Here is a 27,474-nt window from a genome sequence, read left to right on the forward strand (position 1 = left end):
CGCACGGGGAGTGCACTCCCCCCCGCAAGCGTCCTTCCAACACCCCGGCCACATGCAGGTTTCGGGGACCACACTTAGCGAGGCAGCGTTCAATTACGTTTAGTTCTCAGAGAGTCTATCGTTCAGGTTCAATCACTTAGCTTTTCGTTTGGTCTCGTGCTCGGTACGGTTTCGGGGACCACACTTAGCCCGCCGGCGCCGAGCGCGGGTGGGATGCACCCCCACCGTGTCGCTGCGGCACCCCTCAGAGTGGGCTCGGTGGAGGGATGCGGCAAGGCGCGACGGTAGTGCACCCGTCAGCGCTGATGGCATGCACCACCATCACGCATCTGCGGCACCGCCCGCCTTCGCGGCCTCTTCCTTGGCTTCGCTCTGAGCCGTTCCATGGCCGGGACGCCACTTTTACAGGCGTGGGGGGGGGGGGGGGGCTTGCCACCACGCGCGTTGGGTCAACGCTGCATAAGTGGCGCCCCGCCCCTTGGAGTGCGGTACGGCCTTCGCCACTCCGCATGCCAAGTTGATGTGGCACACGTGGCAGCTTCCTCCTGAATCAGGGGCCTCAAAGTGCGGCGAGTCCCTCGTGATGCAGTCGCTCCGCACCACAAGGCGCTGCTACACGCCGCGACATATGGGCAGTCCACGAGCATTACAGTGCACAAGATTCCACCTTTACCCTACACATTAGATTCTTACCAAGCCCGAGATGCTGCAATTTTTTTTCGAAATTCACGAAAACACAGAGCAGTATGGATAACTCTCCTGCCTCCTAGCCCCCGAGCACAGAAAGGTCGATGCCAAACTTGGAGGTGAGCACTTCTATTTCCCAGACGCAGCGACTGCGTGATGCACGTTGCGGGAAGCCCAGCAAATGCATGCCGTGGTGCACGTTGCGGGAAGCCCGGCAACTCCATGCCCCGTGCCGGAGTGATCCGGCAACGGGTTTACGTTTTCGAGGTTCCGGCAGCCCCTGCTCACAACCAAGTATGGAAAGAGACTTCTATGCACCTAGAGCAAGGGACAGAAGTGAAAGGAATATGCAAATAAACGAGACAACTAAAAATTCAGAAAACAACACTTATCTTTATTCACAGTAACTAGTGGTTTACACTCGGGGGCTGCCTGGCTACACTAGTTCAAGAGGTATGCATCGGCGGCATCACCTGAGGGTCGGGCTCCGCTGCTTCACGGGTAGAACTTGTGCAAGTGCTCAATATTCTAGCTATTTTGCACCGGCAAGCCTTCTTCGATTTCCAGCCGGACAGCCCCCGGCCTGGTCACCTGCACTACCCGGAAGGCCCCCTCCCATTTCGGAGTCAACTTGTTCCCGGCCTTCGTTCTTTGTATCCGGCACAGGACAAGGTCTCCGTTCTCGAGCCCCCGGGGACGGACTCGCCTGTCGTGATAACGACGGCGTCCCTGCTGGTAGCGTGCGGCTCGCACAGCAGCCCGGATCAAAGCTCTTCGATGAAGTTCAGATCGTCAACCCTTTGCTTGTGTTGGTTGGAGTTGCCGTACGCACGTACTCGGGGAGATCCGTGCTTGAGCTCGAGGGGCAGCACCGCTTCTGCCCCGTAGACAAGGGTGAAAAGAGTTTCGCCCGTTGCCCGGCTAGGTGTGGTCCGGGCCCCCGCTGCTCCTCCGCGCGAGCCCTGTCTCGTCCCCGGGAAGGGCTGCTCGGTGCTCCTCGTGGCGCTGCTCGCGCCGCTGCTTGATACCCTTCAGGATGCGGTAGTCCTGCACGTCGTGGGTAGAGATTGTGTGGATGGGGCAGCGGGACGCGTCGCCCTGCTTGCCGCCAGACCTGCCACTGGGCGAGGCCTTCTTTGCAGGCCTCGCAGCAGCCCTTGACTCCGTGGCGAGGACTTGCTTCCTGCCGCGCTTGCGGGAACTCTTCTTCTGCGAACTCTCGCCTGGGCTCGCAGCAGCCTTAGCTGCAAGTTCGGGCGCTAGGCGCCCTTCCTCGGCCATGGCACACTTGTGCGCTTGGGAGTACAGATCCTGCGTCGTCTGGATCCGATGCGTGCTCAGCTTCTCGTGCATCTTGGGGTCACGGACGTTGACGGTGGGTGATGAGTCCGAGGACCCCTCCTTGTCCCCGCCTTCCGGGCCTCCCTGCGAGGGAGGGTTTTCCCCTTGTCGTGAGGCACGGGGCGCGTCTCCGCGCCCTGGGTTTTGCCCGCGGCCGGCGCCTGCCGGGCCGCATTCGCCTTGTGTCTGTTCGGCGGCGAACGCGAGGAGCGCATCCAGCTCAGCGCTCCATCCAGCTCAGGATCACCCTGCTCCTGCGACGCGCGTGGCACGTCATGCGACCGCGTGTGCGCCGTTGGGGCCGCACGCGGGTCGATCCTCGAGTCACCAGCCCGCCTAGGGGGCATGGTGGCTGGCTCTGTCGTCGAGAAAGATGAGGCCGATGCTGGTGTACACGACGCCACCGGCGGTCACCGGCGAGCTCTCCTCACGCGCCCCCTACCTGGCGCGCCAGATGTCGCAGCATGGGGCTTTGACACCGGGGATACGTGGGCACCCCCTTTTAGTTTTGGCAGTGGGCGACGGGGATCGCTCCGGCGATCACCGGCAAGGCCAATGTGAAGCGCAAGAATGCAATGAACGCGAAAACGCTTTTTACTCAGGTTCGGGCCACCCGGAGGTGTAAAACCCTACGTCCTGCTTGTTTGAGCTAATATTACCAGGAGATTGTGCGTTTACAAGTTGTCGGGGGAGGGTCCCCAAGAGCTCTCCTTTTGGCTAAGTGCTATTTACTACTTTCGGCTACTGCTAGTGCAGAACTATGAGTTTTGCGAACGAAAAACCAACAGCCCTTTGACCGTTGGCGGGGGTCCTCCTTTTATGGCCAAGGGGATACCACAGGTGCCACGGTGCATGGATTACAAGTGGTGAGCAAGGAGCTTGGGCAGCTCTTTCTCGGTGCGCTGGCATGCATGCAAGAGTGCCAGCCCCGCGACTAGGTGCCCAGGCGGGATTATTCCCCGAAGCCTCGCTAGCCCTGCCGGGCAGGTAGCTTGCCGGGCAGCCTGCACGTTGCCGCCCGGGGTGGGATCCTTCCGGGAACCCAGCGATGCGACCCACGCGTCGTGCAGCGGTGGCACCCCGGGTGCCACATGTGCGACAGCGTGCGAGGTTAACGGCAGGCAAACGGCCGGCGGTGGGAGAAAAAAACTCTCTTTGCCGGCGGCCACCAAGAAAAAGGCGTCGGCAAAGAGATTCGTTTTTCCCGCCACACTCCGTTCGAATTCGGACGCGCGCGCACGCACGAATTTTAAAAAAAATAACCTAACCCTTTGCCGGCGGCCACGAGGATGGGCCGCCGGCAAAGGCCTTTTTTTTTTCCCAAATGTCCCCCCTTCAGAAAAAAAAACCTAACCCTTCGCCAGCAAAGGGTTATTATTTTTTTATTTTTTCCCAAATGACCCTGTTCGAATTGAACCGAAGAAAAAAAAAGGAAAATAACCCTTTGGCGTCGGTCCCGAAAAATAGCCGCCGGCAAAGCTTATTTTTTTTCCTTTTTTATTTGTTTTGTGATGTAAATCAACCATATTGTAAACACATAGAGCGATATATATTGTTGTTTAGATTGAACCCAATTTGCACTTATAAAATAAAGATAACTAATTACTCATTGCCGGCGGCTGTTTTGGTGAAAAGCTAGTAACAAAACACTAAGGAACATTCAAACCCAAGCCCTAGAGTGAGGAAAACACGCATTTCGGACCGAGGGAGAAGAATTCTGTGAGGGCTTGGGGTATATTTTTTGTTTTACATGTGCCCATGTGGCAATAGAACACTAAGTAACAGAAAAAACATCAGGAAAACCAATGTTTTGGTGAAAAGCTACCCCGTAGACGCCACGAGGCCCCAGGAGGGGGCGATGCCTCAAATCACACGACGGATGGTCTAGAGAATTTGAAATCTTGGATGATGTCATAAAATGGGTACATAGAGATGGTCTTAAGAGGAAAACACAATCCAAGGATCTGAGGTTGCATTTTCTTCACAAACTATACTAACCCCCACGAACGTTCCGGACTTAGGGGGGAAAAGTCGCAATTCGGACGGACGGAGCAGAATCCTTTGAGGACTTGGGTAGCTTTTTGGTTTTTCATGTCCCCATGTGCTAGTAAAACACAAATGTATAGAGTAAAGTGACTTGAGAACATAAGTTTTGGTGAAACCCGGAGACGCCACGAGGCCCGCAGGAGAGGGTGACGTCTGATTTAGAATCGACGGAGCTGAAATTAGAGAGGACTTGAGTTAAATTTTTGGTTTTCCTTGCACACATTTTCTAGTAAAACAGTCAGACAAATTAAAGTGGCAAGAAATCCCAAGTTTGTGAAGTAAATAAGTTATTGGGTAATGCAAGGGCCTAATTCACCCTTACATAGAAGTAAACAATAAAACATTCAGCATTGCAGATACAGTAAACTTAAGTGCTAATACAGACGGAGCATCTCTTACATAGAAGTGTATGCTAATCCAATAGAAATGTCAAGGTGCTCTATCCGAAAAGCACATTACGATTTTCCAGCTCAAACACATGTAGAGAAGCCCACTTGGATCTTTTTCTTTTCAAGGGTTTGCACACTCGGATCTTCAAGACGGCACTAGCAATTGTAGTTCATATCACAAAATCCAACCCATAAGCAGCAGTAGAGAAAAGTTACATTACCCTGTGCAAGTATGTATCAACAGAATCATGCAAGTTAGGAAAGAAAAAAAAAAGAAAAATGGTCCTTGCCAGCGGCTTTAGTAAGGGCTGTCGGCAAAGACACCTATGCCGACGGCTTTTCTTGGGGCCGCCGGCATAGGGTTTTAGATTATTTTTTTACTAAAAACTTCGGGCCTAATTTCCCCTCTCCAATTCCCCACCATGCCTCCCCCCCTGCAACCCGCGCGCTCTCCTCGCCGCCGCCTGCCGCCGCTCTCCTAGCGGCCGCCTCCCGCGGACGGACCCGGCCCCGCCCCTGCCGGATCCGCCTCCACGCCGCCGGCGCCGCCTCCCCCACCGTGCGCCGGCCCTCCCCCCGACACCCCCGACGCCGCCCCCCTTCCCACCTCTCCTCCCCTCCCCCACCCCGGCCGCCGGCCACCTCCCTCTCCCCTCCCCCACCCCGGCCACCTCTCGTCCCCGCCGCCCCCCTCTCCTCTCCACTCCCACCGCCGGCCCCTCCTCCTCCCCGGCCTCCTCCCCGCCGGCCCCCTCTCCTCCCCGCTCCTCCTCCACCGCCGGCTCCCTGCCAGCGCGGGCTTGGCCACGTCCCCCCTGGGCTTCCTCCCTGCCCGCGCTACCGCCGGCAGGCTTCGGCCCCGCTCTGGGGTCGTTTGGGCAATCTCGGGAGAGATGCCCGATGTCGCCGTAGTTGAAGCAGGCGCCGGCCGCTCGGCGCTCCTCGTGGCACTGCTCGCGCCACTGCTTGATACCCTACAGGATGCGGCAGTCCTGCACGTCGTGGGTAGAGTTGGCGTGGATGGGGCAGCGGGACGCGTCGCCCTGCTTGCCGCCGGACCCGCCACCAGGCGAGGCCATCATTGCAGGCCTCGCGGAAGCCCCCGACTCCGCGGCGAGGACTTGCTTCCCGCTGCGCTTGCAGGAACTCTTCTTCTGCGAACCCTCTCCTGGGCTCACGGCAGCTTTAGCTACAAGTTCGGGCGCTAAGTGCCCTTCCTCGGCCATGGCACACTTGTGCGCCAGGGCGTACAGATCCTGCGTCATCCGGATCCGATGCGTGCTCAGCTTCTCGCGCCTCTATGGGGCGCGGACGTTGATGACGAAGGTGTTGATGATGGCGGCAGCCTCCGCCTCGGGGATGGAGTAGGAGAGGTTTGAGAAGCGGTTGACGAAGCTCCGCAACGTCTCCCCCGGCTTCTGCACCACGGTGTGCAGCTCCGCCATGGTTCCCGAACGCCTGTAGCCGCCCTGGAATGCGCTCACAAACTGCTCGCGCAGGTCCGCCCAAGTGGCGATGGACCCAGCAGGCAGTTGAGCAGCCAGGTTCTCGCTGATCCCTTCAGGATCATCGGGAACCAGTTGGCTCTGACCTTGTCGTCGGCACCGATTGCATGCATCCCCAACGTGTAGGTCAGGAGGAAATCCTTGGGATTCACGGTCCCATCGTATGTACCGAGCGCAGGCGCTCGAAACTTGCGGGGCCATGTCACCCGCCGCAGCTCGCACGTGAACGCAGTGCAGCCGTCCTTGGGGCCCACAGGAGCATCCTCCTGCTCCTGCAGGCGTTGGCGCTCCACCTCGCGCCAGCGTCGGCGCTCCAGGTGCTGACGCAGATCCTTCTGCTGGCGGGCATTCAAGATGCCACGCGTGTCACCTTGCGTGACGGTGGGTGACGAGTCCGAGGACCCCTCTGGGTCCCCGCCTCCCGGGCCTCCCTGCGGGGGAGGGTTTTCCCCTTGTCGCGAGGCGCGGGGCGTGTCTCCGTGCCCCGGGTTCTGCCTGCGGCTTGAGCCTGCCGGGCCGCCCTCGCCCTGTGGCTGTTGGGCGGCGAGCGCGAGGAGCGCATCCAGCTCCACGCTCCATGCCTCGTGTGCCGGCGTGCCCTGCTGCGGCTCGTACCGCACCATGACCCGCGCGGCGATGATGGCTTCCGCCGGGGTTTGGGCTGGGGGAAACCGATTCTCCGACCGGCTACCCTTCGCCCTATCCCCGGGCGCCCCCAGTTGCATGGGGTGCGACCCCATCGGCGTCGCTCGCGACGCAGTGTGCTCGTGGCACAGCCGACGCTGCGCGTCTTCGGCCCACGGTTCGACTTGCTGGCCGGCGCGGGCGGCACCGTGGCCGCTCGTGCGATTGGCCCCGGCACTAGGAGCCGCCGGCCCCCTCAGCCGGTTGTCTGCCGATGGCCGAGGAGGTGGGGTGGCAGCTGCGATTGCTGCGCTCGTGAGGGTTCAGGATTTTCCTGAACCCGCGACGCGGCCTGCGCGTCGTGCGATCGCGTGTGTGCTGCTGGGGCTTCACGCGGATCGATCCAGGGGTCACCAGCCCGCTTGGGAGGCATGGTGGTTGGCTCTTTCATCGAGGAAGACGAGGCCGATGTTGGTGCAGACGTCGCCGCCGGCGGTCACCAGCGAGCTCCCCTCACGCGCCCCCTACCTGGCGCGCCAGATGTCGCAGCACGGGGCTTTGACACCGGGAGTGTGCAGGCACCCCCTTTTTAGGTTCGGCAGAGGGCGACGGGGAGGTGTAAAACGCTATGAACACATGCACGCACGTTTTACCCAAGTTCGGGCCACCCGGAGGTGTAAAACCCTACGTCCTGCTTGTCTGAGCTCGTATTATCGAAAGATCGAGTGTTTACAAGTTGCCGGTGGAGGGTCCCTGGGTGCTCTCTTTTTGGCTAAGTGTTCCTTGCTACTCTGGGCTAGGGCTAGTAGTGAACTGTGACTTAGTCCTACGAAAAAACCGAACCGAACCCCCTGACCGTTGGCAGGGGTTCTCCTTTTATAGTCAAGGGGATACCACAGGTGCCACGGTGCATGAATTACAAGTGGCGAGCAGGGAGCTTGGGCAGCTCCTCGGTGTGCTGGCAAACATGCAAGAGCGCCAGCCCCACGACTAGGGGTCTAATGCCCTATAAAATAGCTCTGGGCACCCACTGTTTTCCTCACTAGACGGATAACCCTCCTCTTGTCGTCTCATTAAATGCGCCTTGCGCTATACTCCTCGTCCTGGCGACCCTGCACACTGGGCGCCTGCCGTGCGCCCACGTGGCGCTGCTGCTCTGTTTGCTCGGCCTCGCCTTCACAGCAGTAACCTCCGCCCGGGAACGCCTCCTCCCGGCAAGTTACCTCTCGGGAAGCGCCCAGGCGAGATTATCCCCCGAAGCCTCGCTAGCCCTGCCGGGCTGGGAGCTTGCCGGGCAGCTTGCACATTGCCGCCCGGGGTGCGACACTCCCAGGGACCAAGCAATGCGACCCACGCGTCGTGCAGCGGTGGCACCCCGGGTGCCACTGGTGCGATAGTTTTCCTCATGGCAGGTGATTGAACCATGGTGGGCGGGCGTAGTACCTCTCAGAGGCGTGTCGAAGAGCTATACCCTCTGCCTAAAGTGAAGGCAAAACCCCCGAAGAAGACCGTTGCACGTAAAGCAAAGGGCAAAGCCAGGAGGGAGCCCTCTCCCTCGCCGACGCCACTCGATCCACTGTACGATCCTGAGGATGACAGGGAGGAGGAGATTTAGGAGGAGGTGAGGGAGATGGAGATGGAGGCGGGGGACTTCGGTGAGGACGAGCTGCAGGATCACTCTGTTGGTACCTCCGCGGGAGCCTCGGCGGGGGCTGCCTCTAGCTCTGGTACAGACAAAGTGTACCAGCGTGGTCCTACTCGTCTCCCTAGCAAGCGGCCCTCCTGTGAAGCTGAGAAGCCGGTCATTCGTCCAACAACCAAGATGTACCTTTCTTAATCCTAGAATTCAGTTTACATCAAATTGTTGTTTCATTTATTAACTGCAATTGACTTGTCTTATCCTTGTGCAGGGGCTGGGTGGCTGTTGCACCCGGGTGTTTTACGATGCAACCCAAGGCTGTGATTGGGGTCCTCCTCAAGGACCACTTCCCTGGCATGGTTCTTCTTGAAGGAAAGGAGGAGCCAGAGGTAGCCCGGACATGGGCACACTACGTGGCCCAACCGGACTTTCAAGATAGAGAGAATGTGGTGTATGCGAACAAAGCCGAGCGGGTGAAGGGCGAATTTTGGGTAAGTTGCCTTCGCACAATGCATACATTAGTCAAAACAATTGGTAATGCAAAATATATAACTCACGAATGGATCCGTTTTGTCTAATTGCAGCGGTTCTTCAAGCTGGCGGAAGGCATTGATGATGCAACAATTGCACGGCACCTCGAGGCAAGTGTGAAGAAGGCATTGTCCGAGATGTTCTATCACGCGCGTGTCTACGCCGTGAGGAAGTACTATGCCAAAGTGAAGAAAGAGAAATTGGACAAGGCACAATGTATCGTGACGCATCTCGAGCACGAATAGTACATGCAGGTAAAGTTAAATAAAGTGCATTTCCATGCTTAATAAGGGCTAACGCTTAACTTCTTCATGTTTGGGCTTGTACTTGTTCATTTAGGTTCCTCCGCACTGGTGCGTCTCGCACTTAAATGCCTGGAAGGCGCTGGTGGACTCGTGGTGCAGCCCGGAGTACGTGGAGACTCACGGGCTCCTTAGGGAGAGGAGGTTGGCGAACCCAAGCGGAATGCACCATCAAGGGAGCGTGAACCTGCAGGGCTACATGAACAACTATGTATGTATTTTTCTCCCAAAAAGATCTTCATGTGCGAGCCTCACCCCTAACTATCTTGTTGTTGCTTGTTGTTTCAGGCGAAGGCTCATCCGGATGAAGCACGCCTCACAAGTTTCACGGCGGTTGACTCCGCCCTCAGGGGAAAGGAGAGCACCGTGTCGGAGTACAGTGCGAACGCCCCGCCCGAAGCCTACGCCACCCCGACTAACCATGCCAAGGTCACAGGCTACACGGAGGTGTTTGAGGAGGTGCACGGCCCCGGGGCTGATCCTAGCCAGCACGACCTGGATGTGGAAGTGGTCGTGAGGGCAGGAGGAGGCATGAAGCACGGTAGGCTGGTCTTCGGGAACGGAACCATTGATCCGAGCACCATTCCCAGCCTACCTCACCTGAAGGCTACTTCCACGAGCTCGAGTGCTAGTATACACAGTCGTCCAGGTGCACGGCAGTTCTCACAGCAGGTTAGTTGTTCTTCATTCACCAGCTCGTGTCTTTTCGCATTTCATTGTAACGACAATGAACTTGTAATGGCATTGCAGGAGGTGGAGAGTATGGTGGCGGCTCAGGTGCAGCCTCAGATGGAGGCTCAGAGGCAGGCTCAGGAGGCTCAGTGGTAGGCTCAGATGCAGGCTCAGATGGCTCAGGTCTAGGCTCAGATGCAGGCCGCACTGAGGTCTCAGTACGACCACCTTAGGGTATGTTTACCGCACATAATAGCCAAGAAAGCGTGGTATTAGTTCCGTAACTTCAACTCTTTGTCTTTTCAATATGCAGCCGTACCTCGCCGCCACCTCTCAAGAGCCGCCTACAGCACCACCGCCGTTCGACTTGGCATTTGTCAATCTCCAGATTGAGCATGCTCCACAGCCTTCTCCACAGACTCCGGTGAGTTCACTCAAAACATTTCAATCTCCATTCATGACTTTTCTTGCTTTCATTGAGGGTTGGGACCAATGCCTAATCATCTATGCAACAGCATCAATCCGGCCGTGGCTCGAACGACCCTTCTTCACACGCAAGCCTTGCTGGAGGCAACCCTCCTAGCTAGTCATCTGCTCCTAGGCACTGACTAAAGTAAGTTGCCACAAACTTGTCTCATCTCGAGGTCCGTTGTTTTGAAAACTTACTTTCTTGTCTTCACACGTAGAACTGCGTAACCTAACATCACATAGTGACATAGATCCCCTTTTAGAACCAACAGGGCTCACTTGGCTCCAAAATGATGCCTTGGTGGCATTTTTGGCCATTTGGCTCATTTATGCCATCAGGGCACCAATTTGGAGCCAAATGAGCCATCTTGGCTCCAAAATGGTCCCTTGGTGGCACATTTGGGCATTTGGCTCATTTTTGACACCAGGGCACCATTTTAGAACCAATATGGCTCATTTGGCTCCAAAATTATGCCTTCGTGGCATTTTGGAGCCAAATGAGCAATATTGGCTCCAACATGGTGCCTTGGTGCCATTTTTGGGCCATTTGGCTCCAAAATGGTGCCTTGGTGGAATCTTGGAGCCAAATAAGCCATAGTCGCTCCAAAATGGTGCCATCGTGCCATTTTAGAGCTGGCTCCAAAATTGTGCCTTGGTGGCATTTTTGGAGCCAAATGAGCCATATTTGCTCAAAAATGATTCCATTGCACCATGTTTTAGCCAAATGGCTAAGTTCCGTTTCAAATACTACAATTCTCACTTCAATTCCTTTCTTTATATCTAATATGCTATTCTAACTCCATTTCATAGGTTTTTACTGGTGCAATGGGTGGTGGATGTTGAAGGTGCCCGAGTCACCATCTTGTCGTGTATGAACACTAGCTAGCTTGTAATATATATGTTGATACCATGCATGTGACGAACACTTGTAATACTTTTGTTGTGAGATATGTGATGTTTTCGGACTTTCATGAGATGTTTATATATATGCTTGTGATGTGAATGGGTCGATGATTTTTTGTGGATGTATTGCTGTGATGTGGATGAATATATATCTATATATATGTGTGTGTGTGTGTGTGTGTGTGTGTGGCGCGCTGTGAAAATATTTCAAATTGTTGCGATAAAAAAAACAAAAAAAAATACCCTATGCCGGCGGCCAAAGGCCTGGCCGCCGGCAAAGGCTGAGCACGGGCATGCACCAGATCGTGCCACGTGCCCACCCTTTGCCGGCGGCTTTTTCCCTGGCCGCGGGCAAAGCCCCGACATGTGGGCCCAGCCGTTAACGGCACCCCATGCCGTGATCTCCTTTTCTTTGCCGGAGGCCGTCGTTTCGGCCGCCAGCAAAGGCTTTGCCGACGGGCCCGTGAGAAACCCGCCGGCAAAGATTCCTTTGCCGGTGATCCTTCGTGCCGACGGGCTTTGCCAACGGCCTTTTCGGGGCCGCTGCCAAAGCCTTTGCCGGAGGCAAAGGCACTTTCTCCCGTAGTGGGTCCTCGATTGGGAGAAATTTTACGGTACTCTACGGCCTACACTATTCTGGGTGACAAAAGGAATACAACAGAAATCCAGCCCTTGATTTTAAGGCGTATTTTGGCACATCGCACCTAATTACTTACGGTCCCTGGACGATTCTTCTATGTACGAGCAATCTAAAAAAACACGAAGAACATTACTACTTCCTCCGTTCAACAAAAAAAAAATTCAAGTTTGTCAAAATTTAGATGTATCTAGACATGACTTAATGTACAATGCATTCAAATTTAGTCACAGTTGAAACATCTTTTATTAAACGGAACAAGTACTACTACTTGGCTGCAGAAGAAGAATCCACGGCTTCCACAATCCACCTCCGGCACCATGGCTGGAGTTCCTAGCCGTGTGTGTGATCTGGTCTCTCATCAGCCTGAGTCATCACGCTGCCATCCCCTCCTCAATTTTTGGTGGTGGTACTCCCTAATCTTGTGCCGAAGTACAAATGAATCACACCCATTCGGATCAGAGGATCACAAGCCACAGTAGCATCCAAATGCGCTTTGTCCCGATGTGATCAGCTGTCAGGCCACATGTGCTTGTTCTACTGAATCTGCATTGTAAATTACTGCTCTCTTATTCTAAATTCTTGATTCAAATTTGTTTAAATATGAATGTATCTATTCTTAAAAAAATTTAGATACATGTAATATTTCGACAATAATTTAGGATCGGAGGGAGTGCAATCATGCGATGGTTTACCAAATCAGACGACCAGAACCAGTTCTTTAAATTGCACAATTCCCTCGCGATGTTTTCATTTGCACCAATGTATTTCAGGTGATGTGGGGCGAGGGAGAGGCAGTACGAGGAAAGAGTGAGCCCGAAGGCTCACCAAACGGCGCAATAAAATGGAGCCGTTCCCCGCTATACGGACGTGCGCGGCTGTTGGGCCGTTACCTTTGCTTGCATTCACAGAAAGCCGATGCTTTACAACCACCTGCCTCCTCCCAACCCTTGTGCCCCAAGTGACAAAAGGAAAGGGAGAAGAAAGGATTCCTTTCTTTTTCTCACGTCAATTATTGGAGATTACAACAGGTTTTTTTATCGTCTTTTTAGCCTGAATTAGTTTAATTCGATTGGAGGCAACTTTGTTAGGTCGATGCAGCAGCGCTTGATCGAAATGATGCATCTGACCAGTTTGCTGTTGTTTTTCTGTAGACTTTTTCGTTTAGTTTTTAACCTCTTCACATACTCCAGGTCGTATTTTACCCAGCTCACAGAGAAAGTTTGAACTCAAAGTTTAATGGTAAAAATATCTGCACTAACATAACATGTCACCTTCTCTAGGATGGTGGACTGTACTATCCTAGTGTTGCCCTATGATTGGACAACGGAGCACTTCAGTTCAAAGTCCATTCAAGATTAATCTCAAGAGCGTATATTGTTATAAGAAAGAAAAATAAAAACTCAATAGTGCATCCCGTCTGTCCTATGCTTCACCTTGCTTACTGTTATTACCTCCTAGTGAATATCCCCATAAAAATCCGAAAACATATGACAACATACTACTAGCATTTACACGAAATCAATCTGTCATATCACAAAATTCTATACTTGATCAACAGACAAATCCCCCTCGCCAACATATTTTCAATTGATTTTGGGTGATAATTGTCCTTAAGTACGACTTATTGAACCATTATTTTGATTTACTTTTATAACCGTTTACACTATTATCGGAGGTAATTAAGACGAGAAGCGCTGATATGCCCTCTCGATTATAGTCGTATCAAGGCTGTAATGTACCCAAGCTATATTTGATGCGTCGGTTGAGATCAAACATCATTTTCACATGGTCCTGACCTGGGTAAAGTAATAAGGAAACAATGTGCTGTAATGGTTTATTCCATCTGGTGATGGCCAGTGACGAATAAAAAATGGTTTGTGTTTGGATGGTTGTTAGTTGTTGCAATGTACTCCATGGTACGGTGAAAGAAATTATATATTGCCTATAGGAAGAAAAAAATCCATCTCTTTAACCTCATGAGCATCCTCGCATTCCATTGAGTTGATGTTTCCTTTCCTAAGCAATTCGGTACAAAATTGCCGCGCTTGAAACATGGCCTAAATTTGACAATGTAAAAATAAAATCATGGAGTCCATCTCTGAACATGTACGATATCAACCACTGTAGCAATTCAGCTTTTAAGTAGCAAATCTCGCCGTTCACAGTGTAATTTTCAATGCCTGCGGTGGCCAGCCCAAGACTAGAATCTTTCGTTGGTTGGGAAGGAAATCGTCATGCACGCTCCTGTAGCACCAGCATGTTGCACGATGCCTTATAGGCTCGTGAAGGAAGCATCCACTGAACAGCATCAAAGCCAGCACCTAACTGCCCACCATACGCACACGCGCCCTCACCTTCCCCTGTAAACTTTGAACATAATAAAAGTGCTTCTCCCTCCCTTCCCTTCCCTTCCTCTTCCAAGGAGAGCCACCTTACATTCTCTCGTATCTCTTTCTCTCCCTCTCTCAATACACACAGGTGTGACGCTCTTCGAGAAGAGGAATAGAGAGGAAGACGCAGCTGCTGGAAAGGTACGGACTCCCGGTCATAGTGTTGCTTTTTTTAAGCAGGATTCATAGTGTTGCTTGATCTTAATGTCGCTTCACTCCCAGGTTAAGCAAGTTTTGGGTTTCAGATGCTCTGCATGCTGTGCTTACTCCTGAATCTATGTCTCTATTTGATTTTGGTCGTCGCCTTCCTCCTGCCTTCATGTTCATAGTAGTTACTTAGAGTAAATTGCAGAACAGTATCGAACATATCGACAAAGTAAAGATTCATAGTTGCTTTCTTAGCATAGGCACCATTTGATCGTTACCTCGTAGGCTGTTGGCAACTTGGCATGTCGCGGTCTTCTGAGGTTCCATGCTGCATCAAAGGATATGCACAAATTCTGATGCTGGTATATGATATAAAAAGTAACAAAATCACTAGTCACTTGCAATTTCTCATGGATCATGTACTGATTGTTCTTTTTTGAAGGAAAAGCATTTACAGTACATTATAAATGTCATGATCATATAGTATTATTCTAGTAATCTACCAGTGTCTTACGGCCTTGTCAGCTATGTTAGACGTAACTACTAACTAGCTTGTTAGATGGTACATCTACATGAACATGAGCTACACACTTTAGTCTGCCATGTTCACATGTCTTAAAAAACACTGCCTCAGCTTACTGCTTTCTTTTCTGAACAAAATGCGGGAAATGTGCACTCCAATAAATTTCCTATCAAATTGATATCAGGATTAACATAACATCAACCAGGTCTGAAAATTCCCCTTGTAAGTTCTAACTAAAAGCATGAATTTATAGCATGGTGTTCCCATTTTATTTGTAATCGTTTTGTCTAACATGACATTTAGGAAGTGCCAAGCCAAACACATGGGCTCCCATGTGTGTGTGTGTGTGTGTGTTTTCTTCTATCTGGTCTTTTTATTGACATCTTGCCAAAGTGTTTAATCATTTGACAGCGACTAGAACCACTTTTTGATTATTGTACCCCCCGAGACAGACCAGTAGGTAGAAGGTACCAACTCAACAGATTATATTTATAGGACCAAAAGAAGCCAATAGTTAGGTTGGGTAGAACATACGTACTAGAATCTATAGTCATGTTGAAGAAAACAACATCATCTGCCATTTGCACTCAATGTTTAATATATAGGCATGTCTCACCAGCCAGTCTTAGTGGTTTCATGTGCTTGGTTTGTGAACGGTAACATGTTAATGATTAGCCTAATTTGGTGCAAGTAGGTGACGCTATATTGAGGTCCTGGTTATTGCCAATCTTAGGTCTTTGTAACATCTACATAACACATACTAATGTTAAACAGTATCATAATATAACAAACTTAACAAAGATACCATCAAACTGTTATAATTCTTGACCATGACTTAGGGCAGCTAAGAATTTGACCCACTCCATTGTAGGACAAACATGGATGATCATAATTATCCATCTCCATCCATTGGTAAGGGCATTAACAAATAGTCGATAACTAACTAACTACCAATAAACTCAACCAAATTTTGGGCCCCTCTCTCCTCATGTTATCTTGGACATCAAGACAGCTGGTTTTATATTCCAGATGAAAATGGAAAGCCATAGTCACATGTAGCTTAAAAGAACAACTAGACACTATCGCATCATTGCTAAGAAACTTTGTTGCACAAAAGCAACCAATTCAGGCTATGTTCTTCGGTGTGGCATGTATACCTTGCACCTAACTCTCTCCATGTATAATCTAACGTCAGATAAGCAAGGAAGCACCAGCTGGTCAAGATGTCAGCCGGTTTACAGCTCGGGGTGATCGGGTCTCTCGCACTCTCAGTTGCATCTTCAGTTGCTATTGTCATCTGCAACAAAGCTCTCATCAGCACACTTGGTTTCCCATTCGGTTAGTGTTAGAGTCTTCACGTTTTCAAGATTCTACGGAACTTGAACAACAAATTAAAGGCCAGGCGTGAATCAAATTTGCATACTTACAAACGATCCATGCTGAACTTTGTTGTTGTTTTCGAACCTATGTAGCTACAACATTAACAAGCTGGCATCTCATGGTGACCTACTGCACCCTCCATGTGGCACAGCGCTTGCATTTTTTTGAGCCCAAGGCAGTTGATGGACATACAGTGATCCTCTTTGGGTTGCTGAATGGCACCTCAATTGGACTACTCAACCTTAGTTTAGGATTCAACTCCATTGGATTCTACCAGGTAAGAGCTGTTTTATCTTTAGTGTCATTTTTCATAAACCATGCAAGCAAGTATTTCAAATTCAGTATGTTCTGCAGATGACAAAACTAGCGATCATACCTTTCACTGTGCTGTTGGAGACAATCTTTCTGAAGAAAAGATTCAGGTTCTGAAATAAAAACTCTGTACTTTATCTTAGGAGTCAACCACTATAAATTGCATCCCATGGGTCAACTGTGAATGCACAACGATGCAAGATAGATAATGCTGCATGTACTGACGTAAATATTGAATTGACACGAGAAATTCTTGTGAACTCACTGTATAGTTTCTATTCACAGGGACAGTTAACTTTAAATTCGTTCTGCTACAAACATCAACTTTGCATCAAGTGAAAAAAAAAACTAATCATACTGAATCATGACATGTGTATGCTTAGTTTTTCTACGTATATGGTACTTATTCTTATCAACATTGAGCTAATACCAATCCAACACTGTGCAGCGAGACTATCAAGCTTTCTCTTATGGTCTTACTTCTTGGAGTAGGCATCGCATCGGTTACTGATCTCAAGCTAAATCTACTTGGGTCCGTTCTTTCTGGCCTCGCCATCGCCACCACTTGTGTTGGCCAAATTGTATCCTAAATTTAATACTTTTATGCTCATCATCACAGTCCGAAAAACAGCAGGGTAAAAGAAAGAAAAATCTAGTTATGCAAAATATCATATTTGCATCGCAACTTACAGTACTGATAATTGATAAGGCTGGTATTCTTAAAGAAACTAGACAAGAATCCTATATGTTATCTGTGAAGCACTGAATTTCTTATTACTCTTCATGAAGTATGTTCCATAAACTTGCATTATCCATTCTACCAACATAATTTTTTTGGTAAATTCATACCTTGTCAACCAGGGCCACATGGTATCCTTAACCTGATAAATTTGAATGAAGCTCACAAACACAATACAGAAGAAACTGAAGGTCTCCTCAACACAGCTTCTGTACCAATCTGCACCTTATCAAGCAGCAATTTTGTTTGCGACTGGCCCCTTTGTGGATCAACTACTCACAAATCGCAGTGTCTTCGCCCACAAATACTCCACTCCAGTTGTGGTATGTTCTTTATACATCGTCCAATGGCAAATATCTGAAAATGAGATATTTATAATTACTCTGGAATCTTAATATTCCTTTCAAAAAGGATGTGTATCAATCTAATTGCTTGAATGATACCACATTTTAATGATAGTATTGGTTGATTGACACTAGAACATGTATGTTACCCATTATTAGAAAGTAAAAAATTACTTTTGGATATGCCTCAAATTGGACAGACAATGACATGCAAATTGATGCTATCTATCATGAATTATATGTAGGCTTTCATCATCCTATCTTGCTTGATTGCGGTGTCTGTGAACTTCAGTACATTTCTTGTGATTGGAACAACATCTCCAGTGACATACCAGGTGCTCGGCCACCTTAAGACATGCCTGGTTCTCTCTTTTGGCTACACTCTACTACACGATCCCTTCACCATGAGGAACATATTAGGTATTCTGGTTGCCATATTTGGTATGGGATTGTATTCCTGGTTCTCAGTGAGGGAGAGCAAGAAGAAGTCAACAAATGATGCACTGCCAGTCTCACAGGTTTGATTTTGCCTCCAACCTTGTATAATATTTAATAGAGATGATACTTGTCATGGTACAAAATAGAAGAAAAGTAATCCACATAGGCAGCCATGCTTACAACTGTTCTGCCCCTAGTCTTAGCGGATAAAAAATCAATTCCCCGAATTAAATACATCAACAATGAAATAAGCATTCATATTTGAAAATTGAGACTGTAAATCAAATGAATTGGCCTAATCATGTACAGGATCAGTATTTTCAAACTGTATTTGGCAGCAAACGACAAATAAGATGGTTTAAATGTTGTAGGACATACAATTATATGCACGTTTCTGCTCCATAGACTTGATAATATTATTTTTTCTGCAAATCCATTGTCCAATATTGGAACCGGTGCTTGTAAGTTTAATTTAATTATGATGAATCTATTGATAAAATTGGCAACTCATTTAAGTGCAGTTTAACTTACTCCCAAATTTCAGTTTCACCCAACTGATGTTTTTGATGTCTTTGTAGATGCCAGATAAGGAGACTGAACCACTTTTGGCAACCAAAGACAACAGCGATACCAAAAAAGCAAATGGTGTATCTCATGACTGCTAAGACTTCCATTGCTTAGTGTAGATATAGTATACACATCTACTCTTCGAGTTTAAAGGACCTGGAAAGCCATTTCTTTCCGTTCTTATGTTCTTTTGTAGAGAAGGAAAAGTGTTTCATATTGTATAGTGTATATTTTGACATCACAATTATTATTTGATTAATCCCTTTTCACACCTAAGAGTTCCAACTGAAGATTTACTAGTGAATATCACCTTGGTGCTACATTCTCCTATTTATCAAAACCCAGTTCCTACAAAAACCATCCAGCAACATTCTGTCAAGAGGATTACACACTATATAAGTATATCAACATTTCCATCCATTTAACTTCATTATTAAATTTACCTGGAGCTATAAAATGATTAATCCAATTACTGCATCCAAAATGTTACTCCTCCGATCCATAATAAGTGTCGGGGATTTAGTACAAATTTGTACTAACTATGTTCTAAATCTCCGACACTTATTATGGATCGGAGGTAGTACTATTTATCATACAGTAGTCAATAGTAATAACGATAACCATCAGAAATGTCTGTCACATGTCCTGTGGGTTAGTACACATTGTTGCACAACTACCAACATTGAGACACTAAAGTATGCTTTAGCTTCCACATACATAATGTTTACATCAAACCTGATACAGAATCAATTAGTAGAGATGGCATTCCACATATTAGCTCTACTAGTACGTTGCCCATGTGTTGGTATGGAACAAATAAATGTCAAACAAATTTGTAACCAAACTCAAAGATGGGTTTTCACATGTGTACTCCGCATTACTACTTTTCTAAACATCCTGACTACAAAACTCAATCTCCTTTACTTATACCTCCGCCCGGCTTTTTTGCTTGGGTCCGAAAGTACACTCTCCCTCCCTCTGGTTCCTCGCCCAAGCATCTTACGCTCCCCACACTTGCTACTCCTATATCGCATAACCTACGACCTCTCTTAATTAGCAAGTTGTTGTCGGGGTTGATCATTGGTTACAGTTGGAATGACAACAACATTATGGAGTGGAACATCTAATTCTAATTATACTTCTAATTCTGCTTGTTATATAGGATTAATTATATAGGACTGAAATAATTTACAAAGAAACAAAAATACCAATTTATGGAAGTACGCATATACTGCAAGGAATGCTAGATGAATATAATAAAATGCATAGGATGATGGGACAATAGGGAGGGATTCATACGTGTACCTCCTAAGAACCACGGCGTCAGGCTGCCCAAAGTAATTCTCTTAGCAATGAGGCACTAAAAAGAATAGCCAAAGCATATACACATGGAAGTAAATCTAGCCAAAAAGAACCAAACATTTTTACTTCGGAATGAAGTGCATAGAATTCTTTGAAGGATGGAGTGCATAGAATTTCCAATAACAGTTACTATCGCTCCAAAGCACTTTTTCTCAATGTCCAAGGTAACCTCTGATAAGATGGTAACCACTTGAAAGTCAAGACTACAAGTTTAGGAAAACTAATGTACAATCTCAAACAAAATATGTCATGAAGAAACACCTTCCAGAACTGAAATAATTTTGGGCCGAACGAACACCTCCTCTTTTCTTTGCCAGCTGTTAGTTGTTGTTTTTTTCCAGAGGAAGAGAGGAAGAGCAGCAGCAGGTCTTTGGTTGCTTATTTCAGTAACGCCTCTCACGAACACCTCCTCTTCTCCAGAATCTTCTAGGCCATGGTGGCGGGGATGGTGCAGGACGCGGGGGGCATGGTGGCGGCGGCGGCGGGGATGGGCTGGCGGCTACCGTGGCGCAGGCCGCGACTGCCACAGGGGGGCATGGCACAGCTGCAGCCAGCAGGTCTCTTCTTCAAATCCGGATCAAAAATCTCTTCTCTCCATGCTCGGATCTCTCTATTCCAAATCCCAAATCTTCACTCCCTAACAGATTTGGTTCTCATGGATGTGGTTCAATTCGAATCATGGGAGGTGGACTTGGCGATGTGGTAGCAGGCTAGCAGCGTGAGAGGTGTAAGGTATGAAAATGAAGGCCCACATGTAAGAGGTCAGAGGATAGGACGACGTACCGCCACCACCAATTGCCTTTTTTATAAGAGTAGTACTCGGATCTCTCTATTCCAAATCCCAAATCTTCACTCCCTAACAGATTTGATTCTCACGGATGTGGTTCAATTCGAATCACGGGAGGTGGACTTGGCGATGTGGTAGCAGGCTAGCAGCGTGAGAGGCGTAAGGTACGAAAATGAAGGCCCACATGTAAGAGGTCAGAGGGTAGGACGACGTACCGCCACCACCAATTGCCTTTTTTATAAGAGTAAAGATACTGAAACTAGCTAAATGCACGTGTGTTGCTACTATCTCAAAATATACATCAATCCAATCAACTGTAGTCAAAAGATTCTGATACGTATATCTACTATATTGAATGGGCAATTAAATTCGTTTCATAACAATATAGGGAATAGTCTCAACAGATTGGACGGACAACCACCAACTCAGATCTTTATAAGAAGTAGAAGTAAAGATCATACCTGCTACACTGCTAGTGACTGTCAAACCTCTTGAGGAAAATAATGCCGTTGAAATTTTTACAATTGTCCATCATAGCATTGCTATATGTATGCCTGTTGCCCCCTTGGTGGATCCATTCAGTAAATGTTGCCTTCAAATAATACATATATCACAGAGCTAGCTTGCATGTGATATGTTACTCTGAACTTCGTTCAGCAAGAAATCCACACAGACAAGCTACTTTAAAAAGGAATATCGTCCCGACAATAGATTCTTGCCCAGGAATCCTTTATCTGGCTCAACGGCTAAAATCCTACTCAGCAGGCCCATGTGGATTGTGGATGATTCAAAGAGATTTAACTTGTCCCTTATGTATCAAATAGCAATATCCCTTCAGTAGCTCCTCAGCAAGGTCGCTATGTGCACCGTCCAATCCACCTGGTAAGACATACTTCTCATCAAATAGGCAAGTTCACATCTGGAAGCTAAAGGAAGGAGCAAAAAAACACAAAGGGATAGCTTCTGGTCAGTGGTCACAAGCTTATATCTTCTTTCCATCTATGCAAAAGGAAAGGAACATCCAGCTGCCTGTTGATATTAAGTTATCAAAAATATAGCACAAAGACAATCAGAATGCAGCTTCTGTACGTTGGGAGTCTCCAAGTTCGGCGATGACTGCTTTGACCTAACTCAACCATATCCAGCTAACGTTTCTTCTTCATCTGACAAACCATTACCTGTAAGGTCAAAACTAGCATGGTTACATGAAAGCTTTGGAACATAACCAGCTTTGATCATCTCCATTCCAACTAACTCTAGCATTGTATATATTTCCTCAGATTCTGGATGGGATCTGTCCTCTACTATAAAGACTTTTAGCTCACCCTTGAGCTTAACCCAACTCTTCCCTGGTGATTTTTTAACACCACTGCTTCTCATTGCCTTCTTTAATCTTGCAAACTCATTCCAATCACCAGAAGCAGAATATATGTTGCACAACAAGACATAGGCAGCTGAATGGGAAGGATCAATATTCAAAATACCTTCTGCTGCCCTCCTTCCCATCTCGACGTCATTATGTGTTTTGCTACCAGCTAGCAGGGTCTTCCACATTACAATATCAGGCTCAAATGGCATTTGATCAACAAACTTTGCTGCCTCAGTTAGTCTCCCAGCACGTGCCAACAAATCAATGACACATGAACAATGCTCTCTTGTTGGAAGAACACCATGTTCAGGCTCCATAATACTGTAGTAATAGCAGCCTTCATCAACAAGACCGACACGGCTGCATGCTGTGAGAACCCCAACAAAGGTTACATGATTTGGCCTGACTCCCAGGTTTCTCATCCTCGCAAATAGATCAAGCGCTTTCCTTGGATAACCAGATTGGGCATAGCCAACAATCAAACTGCTCCAAGAGAACACATCAGAGTTGGTGCCCATCATTTCAAAGAGCTTCACGGCATCATCTAAACTTCCACATTTAGCATAAGTATCAATTAGACCATTACTCAGCATCGTATCATTCACAAGACCTACCTTGAAGGTACATGTGTGGACCTGTTTCACCATTTCAAAGTAACCCAACTCAGCAGAAGCACTCAGAACATTGTTTAAACTTATCCTGTCCAGACTCGGCAACGACCTCTGCAAGAGGTTGAACAACTTAAAGACAACTTCCAGATGCTGGTGCTGCACACATGCAGTAAGAATGCTATTCCAGGTGACAACATCACGATCTCTGGTCTCATGAAAAACATCCATCGCAGAGGAGAAATCCATACACCTCGCGTACATGCTAAGTAAAGAATTGCAAACTGAAACGTCCCCATCCAAACCCAATTTGACCAAGTAGGAGTGCATCAATCGGCCATGCTGAATAGCATCACAGCCCACACACGCACATAATAAACCCCTAACAGTAATACCATCAGGCCTCAGGCCAGAACCTCTCATCTCAGATAACAGAACCATAGCCTCACTAAGGAGACCCTCTACAGAGCAAGCATTAATTATGGAATTCCAAGAAACCAAATCTGGCGCATCAATCCCATAAAACACTCTCTTCGCAGACTCCAGCTTCTTGCACCGGGCATACATGTCACTCAATGAACACCCTGCATACGAATTATGGTCCAACCTATACTTCACAGATAAGCTGTGAATTTGCTCCCCGTACTCCAAACTACCCAGAACCCCACATGCACTAAACACGCTACCAAAATGGAACTCATTGGGATGATGCATGCCCTCAGCAACCATCTCCCTGAAAATCTGCAAAGCCTCCATTTCACACCCTTGCTGAGCAAACCCAGCAATAATCGACCCCCAGGAAATCGGGTCTTTCTCTCTCATCCTCCCAAAGAGCAAGAACCCATCTGCAACCAAGCCACTCTTGGAGTACATCGTGACAAGCGCATTCTGCACGATCAAGTCACTTCCGTTCTCCGATTTCATCGCCTGAGCATGCACCTGCCTCCCGACACCAATGTCCCCAAGCTCTGCGCAAGCGCGCACAGTACTGCCGAGTGCAAACTGGTCAGGCGCGGTGCCTGAACGTAGCATGGAAGAGAAGAGGCCGAGAGCATCAGTGGAGCGTCTGTTCTGTGCATGTGCCGCAATGACAGATGCCCAAGAGACGGGGTTCTTGGCGGGCATTTCATCGAACACGAGGCGGGCGGACTCTGGGGCGGCGCACCTGCCATACATGGTAATTAGATGGTTGTTGAGGACGGTGTTGCGGACAAGGTTGGGATCAGGGGAGGCGAGGAGGTGGCGGTGAACAAGGCAGCCGAGGCAGAGGGCGCGGAGGCGGGAGCATGTGGCGAGAAGGGCCGCGTATGTGGCGGCAGAAAGAGGAGCGGGAGCGGGGGAGGAGGGGATTGACTGGAAAGCGTGGAGGGCGGCAGAGAGGCGACCGGAGTGGTAGAGCTGAAGGATGGTTCCGTTGGGATTCTGCATCTGAGGCAAGCCGGCGGTTCCGTGGCCGGAGTTGCAGCCCGCAGCCGACGAGCGGCGCCGTGGCGAGAAGGCGAGTAGGCCGTTTTTGGAATGCACCGTTAGAGACGACGGCGGACCAATGCAAATCGGCCGAATGTCAGGGCATCTCCAAGGAAACACAAATCCTCACCGTTTGTAGTACATGAGCAAATACACGACCCCATGTGAAGCTCCATTTGTTCAAAACTGGTTCACATACCCTCCCCCTCCCAATTTCTTTCTTAAGTTTGAGGAGAGCATGGAGAGTCCCCATCTGTGTAAAAGTCATCCAAACGGTCCGAGTTGTCCAATGCTAACCCCTCATTTATCTCTTCATGAGTCTTTGACATTTGGGCCAAGAAGACTAGTGAAAAAAGGTTTGGATGAGTGTCGTGGTGGTGTCACGGCAGATGCCATGTGATGGCTTAACTTGGGGCCGATGGACGGTGGAGGATCCAGAGGAGGGAGGACATGAAGGGAAACACGCACAAGTTGCACAAGCACACACGTCTTTACCCAGGTTCGGAACCCTCTTGCCGAGGTAAGACTCCTACTCCTGCTTTGTTGTATTAGCCGAGATAGAAAAGCTCTATAATGGCGCTCCTTGAGCTATATTCTTGAAGAAGGAGGGGAAACCCTAGATGTCTAAGTGCACCGTCCTCTTCTACAGAGGGTAAGGTTCTATTTATAGACTGCCCATGTCACACTGGCATGTGGGCCGAGTCTAACGTCATCTTTTTTGTGCCTGCCAGGCACGCGGCTTGGTTCCCTCCGGGTGGCACCGTAGGAGACAAGACAACTTTACTTTTCCCTAACACACTGCAGAAAGTACCGCTATCCTCCGCCGGCTTCCTTCAGAGATTCTCTTTCGGTGCTTCCTCTCTGCAGTCGCCTGGCGTCGGTACGTAGGCGCTGACCGCTTTTTCTGAGATGATGATGGCGCTGCTTTATTTTGCACCGCGTGGTCAGGATAAGACCGTTGAGAGATCTCCGCTATCGTCGAGATCAAGGTGCTTCTCCTTATCCTGCAAACTCATAAGACAAAATAGCCATGCTGGCTTAGTGTTAGTTTGACTTCACGATGCCGGCATATATAACTATGCCGGCCTTCCCTCCGTCATCTCGGCTAGAGTTGTGTCGCCATGGCCCTACCCGGGGTTATCCCCCCGACAATGAGTTTTGCACAAATGAGGATTGGGGACTCCCCATGCTCTCCCCGAATTGAGAAAAATTGTGTGTGTGTGTGGGGGGGGGGGGGGGGGGGCGACCACTTTTGAACAAATGAGGATTTTTATTGGATTGTGTATTTTGCTCATGTATCCTATATGGACAGATTTGAACAAATGGAAAGGATTTGGGGATTCCCTTTGAGATGCCCTTAGTTGGCCAGTAAATGCAACTAACTACCGTGAATTATACCTGGGCATTAATTAGGCCGGGCTTGTAAAAGCCCAACCACCACTCTAAGGAACAAGTCAGGCCCAAAGCCCGAATTTTGGAAAATCACAGGTCCGGCTCGGTTTTCGGGCCGGGATGCACAGGCTCAGGTATACTATCAATTAATTTATTTATTTTGCCTGCGAAAAGAATTTCAATTCACTGCTTGACCATGTACTCCCTCCGATACGTAATAAGTGTCTCAGATCGTATAATGTTGTGGTAAACCTGAGACAGTTGTTATGGATCGAAGGGAGTACGAGGATTACAACCGCTGTGAACCAAGCAGCACGACCTCCGCTTTGAGCCTTTGACCATTGCGAGCAAAACCTTTGAGACCTACAGTAGAAATGAAGACCTCTAGCTACCTCTAGCTCTTTCTAAACTATTTCTAGTTTCACACAAAAATGATAAAATCACATATATAGTGGGGTGTTCCTATGTAAGTAGGTTGATTCTTCTTAGTGAAATTTAGAACACAAGCCTCTTATGTTATTTCATAAATACAATAAGCCAACATTCACTTAACGAAGTGGTAGTGCAGTAGTAGCATTCTATCTCTTTATTTTGCCGAAGTCTGATTTATGCATTTTGTAACCCTCTTTATAATCCTATATACAGGCGGAGGATCCGGTAGGGCAAGGTAGGGCGGCCGCCCTACCTTGATTTTTTTTGCCTTAGTTACAAATTGGGGAAGATTATGAAACGGGGAGCTAAAGGGAGGAATCCGTTCGTGGGGTGATGGGAGGAGAAACGGTCGGGAGCGAGAGAATCAAAGGGGAGATCAACCTGCGGTGGAGGTGCCCGCGTGAGGAGTAGATGAGCTAGGAAGCTCAGTGTCAGAACCTCAGCATTCTAGAGCTTGCCAATCTTCAGTTACAAGTGCTCGGAGCTTAACAGTTAACACTCGGCGCTCGGCAGCGGGATGGGTGGCGGCGCTCACGCGAGGAGGAAGACGACCTAGGAGGCTCGGGCGCTCGTCAGCGGGATGGGTGGCGGCGCTCACGCAGGGGGGAAGGAGATCCACGAAGCGTGGGGGCTAGGTCGCTCGGGCAACCAGATGGGGCTATAGGTGGCTATCGGGCTAGCCCGGCCCGGCCCGGCTCAGGATAAATGGGCGTGGCTCGGGCCCGGCACGGTGAAGCCCGGAAATAGAGGGGAAGGGCCGGGCCGAGAACGCAACATCCAGGCCTAGGCGCGGCACCAAGTCCGGCCGGGCCGGCCCGGGCCCGTTAAGGCCTGACGGGCCTCCCTCGGCACATGGGCCAGATCCTTGAAAAAGAAAAAAATATGTTGGGCTGGACCAAATTAAAGGAAAAATGGAAATATAAGGTGGGCTGGGCCAAAACAAAAAGAAATGGTGGGCTAAAATAGAAAAACATGGTGGGCTGGGCCAGAATTGAGAAGCTAAATGGGCCAAATGTGTAATGCTAAAAAAATTTAAAAAAACAAAACGGGCGGCCCGTCGGGCCTCGATCTGAAGCACCGGCGCAGCATAGGCCGTGCTTCGGGCTGGCCCGGCCCATTTAACTTGGTGCCGGGCCAGGCACAGCCGAGCCAAGCCCGCCGGGCTACCGGGCTTTTTAAAAAAGCCCGGCCCGATAGCCAAGTATAGATGGGGATGGGGCAAAGGGAAGGAGTGGGATATAGGTGGCCAACTACACTTTTCAGGGTGAGGGGTGCCGAGGAGTAAATGAGCTCGGGTACACGTGAAAAAGTTAGTTTTAGAATAAAATAAAATACACCACTAGTATATACATTCAGAGCAAACAGTTTACTTCAAAAACTTATAAAATGCAAGAATAACATATCATACTGGAATTAGTGATACTGTTTAAGAATACATGGATGAAAGAAGGACCACTCGTGTTAGATGAT

At 48.9% G+C, this 27,474-nt stretch overlaps 3 protein-coding genes across 8 annotated transcripts; 2 read left to right on the forward strand and 1 right to left on the reverse strand.

The window, feature by feature from the left end:
- The first annotated feature begins 8,574 nt into the window (after positions 1-8,574).
- Positions 8,575-9,010, forward strand: LOC104581400. The gene is made up of 2 exons (XM_014895816.1): positions 8,575-8,722; positions 8,816-9,010. The coding sequence occupies exons 1-2, from the start codon at positions 8,588-8,590 to the stop codon at positions 9,005-9,007; spliced, it is 327 nt and encodes a 108-aa protein (XP_014751302.1). The 5' UTR covers positions 8,575-8,587; the 3' UTR covers positions 9,008-9,010.
- A 4,700-nt stretch (positions 9,011-13,710) lies between these two features.
- LOC104585383 (pentatricopeptide repeat-containing protein At3g53360, mitochondrial) lies at positions 13,711-24,348 on the reverse strand. 5 transcript variants are annotated; one of them, XM_024455834.1, is made up of 4 exons: positions 21,198-24,348; positions 17,349-17,595; positions 14,563-14,612; positions 13,711-14,452 (listed from the first exon to the last, which is right to left on the reverse strand). In XM_024455834.1, exon 1 carries the CDS (start codon positions 24,139-24,141, stop codon positions 21,868-21,870), a length of 2,274 nt encoding a protein of 757 aa, XP_024311602.1. In that variant the 5' UTR covers positions 24,142-24,348; the 3' UTR covers positions 13,711-14,452; positions 14,563-14,612; positions 17,349-17,595; positions 21,198-21,867. The 5 variants fall into 5 exon arrangements, with proteins under 5 accessions (XP_024311602.1, XP_024311601.1, XP_024311603.1 ...); XM_024455833.1 differs by having other exon boundaries at positions 15,965-17,595; XM_024455835.1 differs by lacking the exon at positions 17,349-17,595.
- On the forward strand, positions 14,139-18,863 carry LOC100845959 (UDP-xylose transporter 1). Of its 2 annotated transcripts, XM_024455836.1 has the most exons (9): positions 14,139-14,278; positions 14,360-14,433; positions 16,003-16,145; positions 16,280-16,464; positions 16,542-16,609; positions 16,948-17,080; positions 17,400-17,561; positions 17,828-18,100; positions 18,599-18,863. In XM_024455836.1, exons 3-9 carry the CDS (start codon positions 16,031-16,033, stop codon positions 18,683-18,685), a joined length of 1,023 nt encoding a protein of 340 aa, XP_024311604.1. In that variant the 5' UTR covers positions 14,139-14,278; positions 14,360-14,433; positions 16,003-16,030; the 3' UTR covers positions 18,686-18,863. The 2 variants fall into 2 exon arrangements, with proteins under 2 accessions (XP_024311604.1, XP_003580145.1); XM_003580097.4 differs by lacking the exon at positions 14,360-14,433.
- Positions 24,349-27,474: the final 3,126 nt, after the last annotated feature.

Source organism: Brachypodium distachyon, chromosome 5, assembly GCF_000005505.3.
Source record: "Brachypodium distachyon strain Bd21 chromosome 5, Brachypodium_distachyon_v3.0, whole genome shotgun sequence".
In the NCBI taxonomy this organism is placed as follows: Eukaryota; Viridiplantae; Streptophyta; class Magnoliopsida; order Poales; family Poaceae; genus Brachypodium; species Brachypodium distachyon.